At 42.3% G+C, this 7,858-nt stretch overlaps 1 protein-coding gene across 2 annotated transcripts; it reads right to left on the bottom strand.

Annotated features, from left to right (window-relative positions):
* Positions 1-4,872: 4,872 nt before the first annotated feature.
* On the bottom strand, positions 4,873-7,635 carry LOC131332389 (transcription factor MTB1-like). 2 transcript variants are annotated; one of them, XM_058366590.1, is made up of 2 exons: positions 7,353-7,635; positions 4,873-6,944 (listed from the first exon to the last, which is right to left on the bottom strand). In XM_058366590.1, the coding sequence occupies exon 2, from the start codon at positions 6,932-6,934 to the stop codon at positions 5,165-5,167; it is 1,770 nt and encodes a 589-aa protein (XP_058222573.1). In that variant the 5' UTR covers positions 6,935-6,944; positions 7,353-7,635; the 3' UTR covers positions 4,873-5,164. The 2 variants fall into 2 exon arrangements, with proteins under 2 accessions (XP_058222573.1, XP_058222574.1); XM_058366591.1 differs by having other exon boundaries at positions 4,873-6,936.
* Between the last annotated feature and the right edge of the window lie 223 nt (positions 7,636-7,858).

Below are 7,858 nucleotides of genomic sequence, written 5' to 3'. Positions count from 1 at the left end.
GGTTTTGTTAGGCAAGACTAGTTTTGGAATCAAAGAGGAAGATTGGGATGATACGGATGCCAAAGCTCTGAGTTCTATTCAGTTGAGTCTGGCAGATGATGTTCTTCGCGAGGTGGAAGAAGAAACTTCAGCAGCTGGAATTTGGCTGAAGTTGGAAGGCATATATATGACGAAGTCGCTCACCAACAGGTTATATCTCAAACAACGTCTTTATACGTTTCGTATGCGAGAAGGTATACCTGTTAAAGATCATTTAGACGAGTTCAACCGTATTATTATGGATCTGAAAAATATTGATAGTAAAATTGAGGATGAGGACCAAGCCCTAATTTTGCTATGTTCTTTACCACTTTCGTATGAGCACTTTGTTACAACCCTATTGTATGGCAAAGACACGATATCCATGGAGGATGTTAAGGCCAGCCTATATTCGAAAGAATTGAGGAAAAAAGTGTCAGGTGAGGGTGATGCACATGCGGAGGGTTTGTTTGTTAGGGGAAGAACAACAGAAAGGGTGGAGTCGAGTAATAGGGGAAGATCCAGATCATCAGGTAAGAAGAAGGGAAAGTGCAATTATTGCAAGAAACCCGGGCACTGAAAAAGTGACTGTTTAAAACTCAAGGAGAAGGAAAAAGAAGACCAGAAAGGGGATAAAGTAATTGCTGAAAGTTCAGATGAGTCAGATAATGTGTTATCAGTTACAGAGGGCGATTCTCGCTCTAATACCGAGTGGGTTCTAGATTCTGGATGTTCATACCATATGTGTCCGCATAGAGAGTGGTTTTCTACTTATGAGGCGGTCAATGGTGGTACAGTTTTGATGGGCAACAATATGGCCTGTAAGACTGTTGGTTCAGGAACGATTCAGCTTAGGATGCATGACGGTATTGTTAGGACTTTATCTGAGGTTCGACATGTTCCGGATTTGAAGAAAAATCTTATATCCCTGGGTGCTCTTGATTCTCATGGTTGCAAATTCCTCGGTGAAGGTGGAGTTTTGAAAGTCTCAAGGGGTGCATTAATACTGATGAAGGGTCAAAAGCGTGGTAACCTTTATACACTCCAGGGCAGTACAGTTTTAGGTGCTGCAGCAACGGTTGCTTCATCCAAGGTTTCAGATTCAGACTTGACTCGTTTGTGGCATATGCGCCTTGGGCATATGAGCGAGAGGGGGATGACAGTTTTGAGCAAACAGGGTTTGCTATGTGGCCAGAAAATTGAGAAACTGGATTTCTGTGAGCATTGTGTCTACGGCAAGCAGTGCAGGGTAAAATTCAGTACAGTTGTTCATCGCACCAAAGGCACGGTGGATTATTTTCACTCGGATCTTTGGGGTCCCGCAGAGGTAACTTCTAAAGGTGGTTTTCGATATTTTATGAGTATTATCGATGATTTCTCTCGTAAAGTTTGGGTGTATATGTTGAAACATAAGAGTGACGCCTTTAATACATTCAAACAGTTTAAAACTTTGATTGAGAATCAGACTGGTAAGAAAATAAAACGTTTGCGAACTGATAATGGTATGAAGTTTTGTCTTGGCGAGTTTGATAGATTTTGTAGTGATGAGGGCATTGTGAGGCATCACACAGTGAGAAAAACCCCTCAGCAAAATGGTGTGGCTGAACGAATGAACAGGACTCTTTTGGAGAAGGCACGTTGTATGTTGTCCAATTCCGGATTGGGCAAAGAATTTTGGGCTGAAGCCGTTTCCACAACATGCTATTTGGTGAACAGGTCTCCGTCGACTGCTATTGAGTGTAAGACTCCGTTTGAGGTATGGTCAGGTCATCCGGCTGATTATTCTGTGTTGCGTGTTTTTGGGTGTCCAGCTTACGCTCATGTGAATGAAGGTAAACTGGAGCCACGGGCCAAGAAGTGTATTTTCTTGGGTTATGCAGCAGGTGTTAAAGGGTACAGGTTATGGTGCTCTGATGATTTGAAGTTTTTGATCAGTAGGGATGTGACTTTTGATGAAAATTATCTGATTAAGGGGTCTAAGCAGGTTGATGATACAGTTCAAGAACATAGTGTTCCAAAGCAGGTGGAGTTTTTGGGTGAATCTTCCGACTCAGGGAAGAAGCACATTGAGAAGCCAATTGAAGAGGAGTTCAAGAGTTCAGACACAGAGGTTGATGCATTAGTTGAGCAACCACGCACTATTGCTAAAGATAGGCCAAGGAGGGAGATTCGGCCTCCTGAAAGGTATTCGGCTTATTCTGAGATGGTGGCCTATGCTTTATCAGTTGCTGAAACAGTTGAGTATGAGGAGCCTTCAAGCTATACGGAACCTATTTTGAGCGCTGAGTCTGCACAGTGGTTTGTTGCTATGAATGAGGAGATTGAGTCTCTTCAGAAGAATCAGACATGGGAGTTAGTAGAACCGCTGAAAGGGAAGAGGATTGTTGGATGCAAGTGGATCTTCAAGCGCAAACCAGGTATTCCAGGGGTAGAAGACGCTCGGTTTAAAGCTCGGCTAGTGGCGAAAGGATACAGCCAGAAGGAGGGTGTTGACTACAATGAGGTATTTTCACCAGTTGTAAAACATAGTTCCATTCGCACTTTACTTGCTATTGTTGCATGTTATGATCTTGAGTTAGAGCAACTTGATGTCAAAACTGCGTTTTTGCACGGCGAGCTTGAGGAACAGATTTATATGCATCAGCCTGAGGGATTTGTTGTTTCTGGTAAGGAGGATCACGTTTGTTTACTTCGTAAATCTTTGTATGGCCTCAAGCAATCCCCTAGGCAGTGGTATAAGCAGTTTGATACTTTTATGATAAGCCAGTCATATTCAAGAAGTGAGTATGACAGTTGTGTATATTTTCGAAAACTTCCAGATGGTTCATTTGTTTATCTACTGTTGTATGTTGATGATATGCTTATTGCTGCCAAGAGTGTGTCAGAAATCAACAGGTTGAAACAACAGTTAGGTGGTGAATTTGAGATGAAAGATTTGGGTGCGGCAAAACGTATTTTGGGTATGGAGATTTGCAGAGATCGAGTAGCTGGCAAATTATTTTTGAATCAGAAGTCTTATGTTCTTAAAGTACTTGAGCGCTTTGCCATGCAGAACTCGAAGCCAGTCAGTACCCCTTTGGCAGCACACTTTCGACTTTCAGCTGAGTTGTCACCACAGTCGGAGGATGAGGAGAAGTATATGTCTCAGGTTCCATATTCGTGCGCAGTTGGGAGCCTTATGTACGCCATGCTATGTACTCGTCCTGATATTTCACATGCAATTAGTGTCGTTAGTCGTTATATGGGGCGTCCAGGAAAGGCACATTGGGAGGCTGTGAAATGGATACTACGGTATTTGTGCGGAACTGCAGGTGTTGGTCTATTGTTTGGGATTGTCAATTCTGGTGATCATGCTGTTGGTTATGTTGATTCGGATTTTGCCGGTGACCACGATAAGAGGAGGTCTCTGACAGGTTATGTCTTTACTCTGTCCGGAAGTGCCATTAGTTGGAAAGCTACTTTACAGGCTACAGTTGCGCTGTCTACAACAGAAGCGGAGTATATGGCCATTGCTGAAGCTGTGAAGGAGGCATTGTGGATGAGAGGTTTGCTTTGTGAGCTTGGTCTTGCACAGGGTGTGAGTTCAGTATTTTGTGATTCGCAGAGTGCTATACATTTGACTAAAAATCTGATGTATCATGAGAGGACTAAGCATATCGATGTCAGGTATCACTTCGTTCGGGATATCATCTCACAGAAGCAAGTTGAGGTGAAGAAAGTGGGTACGGCAGATAACCCAGCAGATATGTTGACTAAACCGGTTCCGGTTGCCAAGTTCAAGCATTGCTTGAGCTTGCTTGGTATTTGCAGTTGATCGCCCCTCGGGGGCATTTGGCGAGTGAGAGGTTAGAAGGGGATAGCTATATTTGGTGATTTAGTTCGGTGGAATTCAAGTCAAGGTGGAGAATTGTTGGGAATGCCTTGTATTCTTTAGTCTCACATTGGTTAATTATGTTGTTCCCGTTTTTGTAGCCTATTATAAATAAGGCTTTTGGGGTACTTCTAATCTTTATCTTTTGGGCTTTCATATTGTGGCCTTTATAGAGTTACGGATTATAGTCGGCTCTTTGTATCTCTTCTTCACGTTGGTTAGTGAATCCTCTCTCTCCTCGCCCGTGGACGTACCCATCTTGGGGAACCACGTACATCTTCTGTCTTTGTGATTTCTTGTTTAGTTTTCAATTTCTCGTTCTTAGCTTGCATTCATAGCGTTCGTTACAACAATTGTGATTCAAATATCTCTGGTTAGAAGACTGGCGACTAATATATTTATAGCAAAAAAGCAATACTCAAAACTTTTGTTAGAAATTGAGAAACAGGATTTTAATCTTCTGGCTTCCCCCTTTTCATGTTCATCTACGGACTGATCGGGAGGCCTGTTTGGTAGCTAAGAAAATGGAGAAGGAAAATTTAAAAAAAAAACGAGATGTCGTTGATTCATCCGTAGCCAATCAAATGAGAATAGTCAAACATGGCATCTAAATGCACAATGTCCATTTCATATCAAGATATTTATGCTAACAAGGACTAGTTTGTTTTTTTTTTTTTGACGGTTCTCCCACATATTCCACATGGTTTGAAAAGTACTATTGTCCCTTTCCCTTAATGGACAATTTTGTCTCCCACTTATCTTGAAATTTTATGAATGTTACTTCTTCACTCACGTTTCGTCACAAATGAATCTCAACCTTTGAATGTGGAAAACAAATTTCCCATAAAACGAGTGATTATTCATGCCGACACCAAGTTTAACAATGAAGGGTGAATGAAAGACCATGCAAAAGATGAAACAAAATAGCTCTAGCGAAAACATATAACGAGCACCAAAATAGGAGACAACTAGACAGTACAGTGTTAAAATCAAAACAATCCTACTGTATAAATTTATCAGCCTCTAAACAAGAAACAATTGAAGAGTTGGTTGAACTTACAAATTTAATTCATCCTGCAAGAATACTTCCTTATCACAGAATATGTATACTATAAACAACCAGATAAAATAAAGATTTGCTGCCCTACTTTGTCAACAGGTAGTTATTTTACTGATCCCTTTCTGCATATCAAAACATCTGCAGAAGCTTTTCCAATGACTTCTCGATACATATGTTTGCCTACAAACTACGTTAAAAATCCAGTTCTCTTGTAACTATAAAGGCTGCATCGAGTTGGATTCATGAGAAAACGCTGCAACCAATCTTTCCTTCGTAATCTGTTCGGATCCCTGAGACTTGATCACAAACGTATGAAATATCGTCTCATTCCCAGTTGCAAGTTTTGACTCAAGAACTGTGATTTGTGCCTCTTTGAATGCTTGGATGACTCTTGATACTGGGTGGGTATTCAAAGGGCAACTAACCCTTACAACCACTTCATCATGTCCAGTAGCTTGGATTTCAATGTCAGGAACCCTTGTTTGATTTTCTAAAATCGGGTTAGCCCCCAAATTTTCCCTCTCCGATTCCATGTCCTTGAGCTTTTTCTGGAGCTCCGTGATGTAAGCAATGGCATCTCCCAAAAGAGAGGCTTTGTCCATCTTTGAAATATTTGGCACAACGGCTCGCAAAGCATAGAACCGCTGGTTCAGCTTCTCTCTCCTCTGCCTCTCAGCCTCCACGTGATTGAGCGGTTCTTCTCTTCCGTTCGCAGGCTTTCTTCCCCTTTTTCGAGGCCGCTTTTCATCAACTGGGCCAGCCAGCTCGTCCTTACCTGAAGCCTCCACATCTGAATGCTCAGACTCAACACTAACCGGATGGGAAGTTATAGGAGGCCTCGAAGTGGCCCCACCTGTAAAATCAATTTGCATAGGTGCAGCTGCCTTTTGAGGCTGATAATGATTAAGCCGAAACTCGTCCCTAACACCATTGATGACCTCTGGTAGATTGTTTGATGGAGTGTGAGGACTGTAAATTCCTGCTGTGGCCACTTGCTTCACACCCTGGAATTGTGTCCAACTTGATCCATGAGGTCCATTTCGAGCGTTTGGGAATGGAGTCCGATTCCCATTTGAGTATGCTTCCCATGGCTTCTCCCCAGCCTTTCTAACAGCAAGTTTTTCCCTAAGTTGGGATCTGCCCGAGTACAAATCCTGCCCAAAAATCTTCGGAATCCCATCTGGTCGCTCCCCATTACCTAATTTAAAAAAATGGGCATTTACATCTTCCGTTGGCTTGGCCTTGGCAAGTGATGAAAACGAAGAAAATGATGCTCTTATTGACTTCACCAGCTCAAAGCTTTCAGGAATGGATCTCAAGGATCCGAATTCAACGACTCCAACATCGGTTGGGATCAGAACAATGGTTTGAATACCTGCAGACTTCGCTAAGAAGGATCTAACACAATAGTCAGACAAAGTCTTCAAAGAGTTTGAGATCCAAACATGCTTCCCAGATTCAAAACACTTCCCGGGACCACCTTCCCCTCTAGGGAAGGAAAAGTACATGGATGCTAGGAAGAACATCTCAGTATCTGTCACCTTATCCAATCCAAAGGCATAACTATCCTCATCCGATCCCCCAAACAACGTATGCAATTTCTGGAGCACCCTTTTTCTCATCCTCTGTTGGGTCACTTCCTCAAGCCTAGAATGGGCAGTTTGGGTATATTCAGACTCCTCCCCTTCCCTTGGCTCCCTACAAGACCCATCCCCCCATCCTAAGACCAAATCACCCGCCTTGGACCGTGAAATTTGCCAGAAAAAGGCGTAATTCCAACTGAAATTGGACGCGTTGGGTCGCTCCACGAGATCCGAAAGCTTATTCTGAAAATTTTCATCACTCCCCACTGACATCAAGGAGCATTCAGCCGAGACAGAGCTAGAAATCAAGTAATCAAAACCTCTAGTGCCCAAAACAGCCGCCCCCATAGCCTTGTCTTCTTCACTCCAACCCCCATCTCCCATGCATACCTCCACTTTCATCTCTACACACCTCCAATAAAATAAACCCCCCCCCCCAAAAAAAAAAAAAACTCCAAAATTCAATACCCAGATGACCCAAACAGAACAACAAAAAATACCAATTTATAATCCCCCAGATGAATCTATACCCAAACAAACAAACCCAAAACCCCAATTTCCCCTCAAAGTCAAAATCCAAGACGTTTAGTATTTGAACAACCAGGTCAAAAACAGACGCATCTTAGTTGCTAGACTACAAGACATCTTCTTTTCCAATAGCCAGTCGATAATAGGGCTATTTCTCAGATCTAAAAAGAATTAAATCTGAGTTTACAGCTACTTTTCAATCGACGAAACCGAAATAAATTTATTTTTAAAAAAAGGACTAAAATAACTGCCTGTATCTATCCGGACCAGAAGATTGAAAGAGAATACACACCAGAAATGACGGTTGAGAAGCAAGGCAGGCAACGACTCTCTCTGTAACAAAAATAATCCCGGAAAGTGACAAGCCAATGAGGAAATGATTTTCCCGGGAAACAAACGATCGGTGGTTTGACAAAAACAACTGGGGGAACTTTTTATCTGTTTGTAGGGAAAGGAAGTTTTGGAGAGCGAGGGGAGGGGAGGCTTGGTTAATGGTTATTGTGCTCTCTCTCTCTCTCTCTCTCTCTCTCTCAACTAAAAAATCACAACTACAGTTGTGGAGTTGTGGACTATGGTTATTGGGTTTAGGGTTAGAAATCAAACCGTGGTTATGTAGTTTTTTAAACAAAGGAAGGAAATTGAAAAGAAAGTTTGATGATTGGAAGTCGTGGAGGCTGGCTAGAGACTTTACAGGTAGAACTAGGCAACGGATACGAAACACGAAAATGACACGACTCAAGAACACGAATTTTAGGGTCGGATTCGGATTGAACACGCGAGACACGAAATTGACACGAC

Source organism: Rhododendron vialii, chromosome 7a (assembly GCF_030253575.1).
Source record: "Rhododendron vialii isolate Sample 1 chromosome 7a, ASM3025357v1".
NCBI classification, from domain to species: domain Eukaryota; kingdom Viridiplantae; phylum Streptophyta; class Magnoliopsida; order Ericales; family Ericaceae; genus Rhododendron; species Rhododendron vialii.
This window is presented reverse-complemented; position numbering and strand designations above follow the sequence as displayed.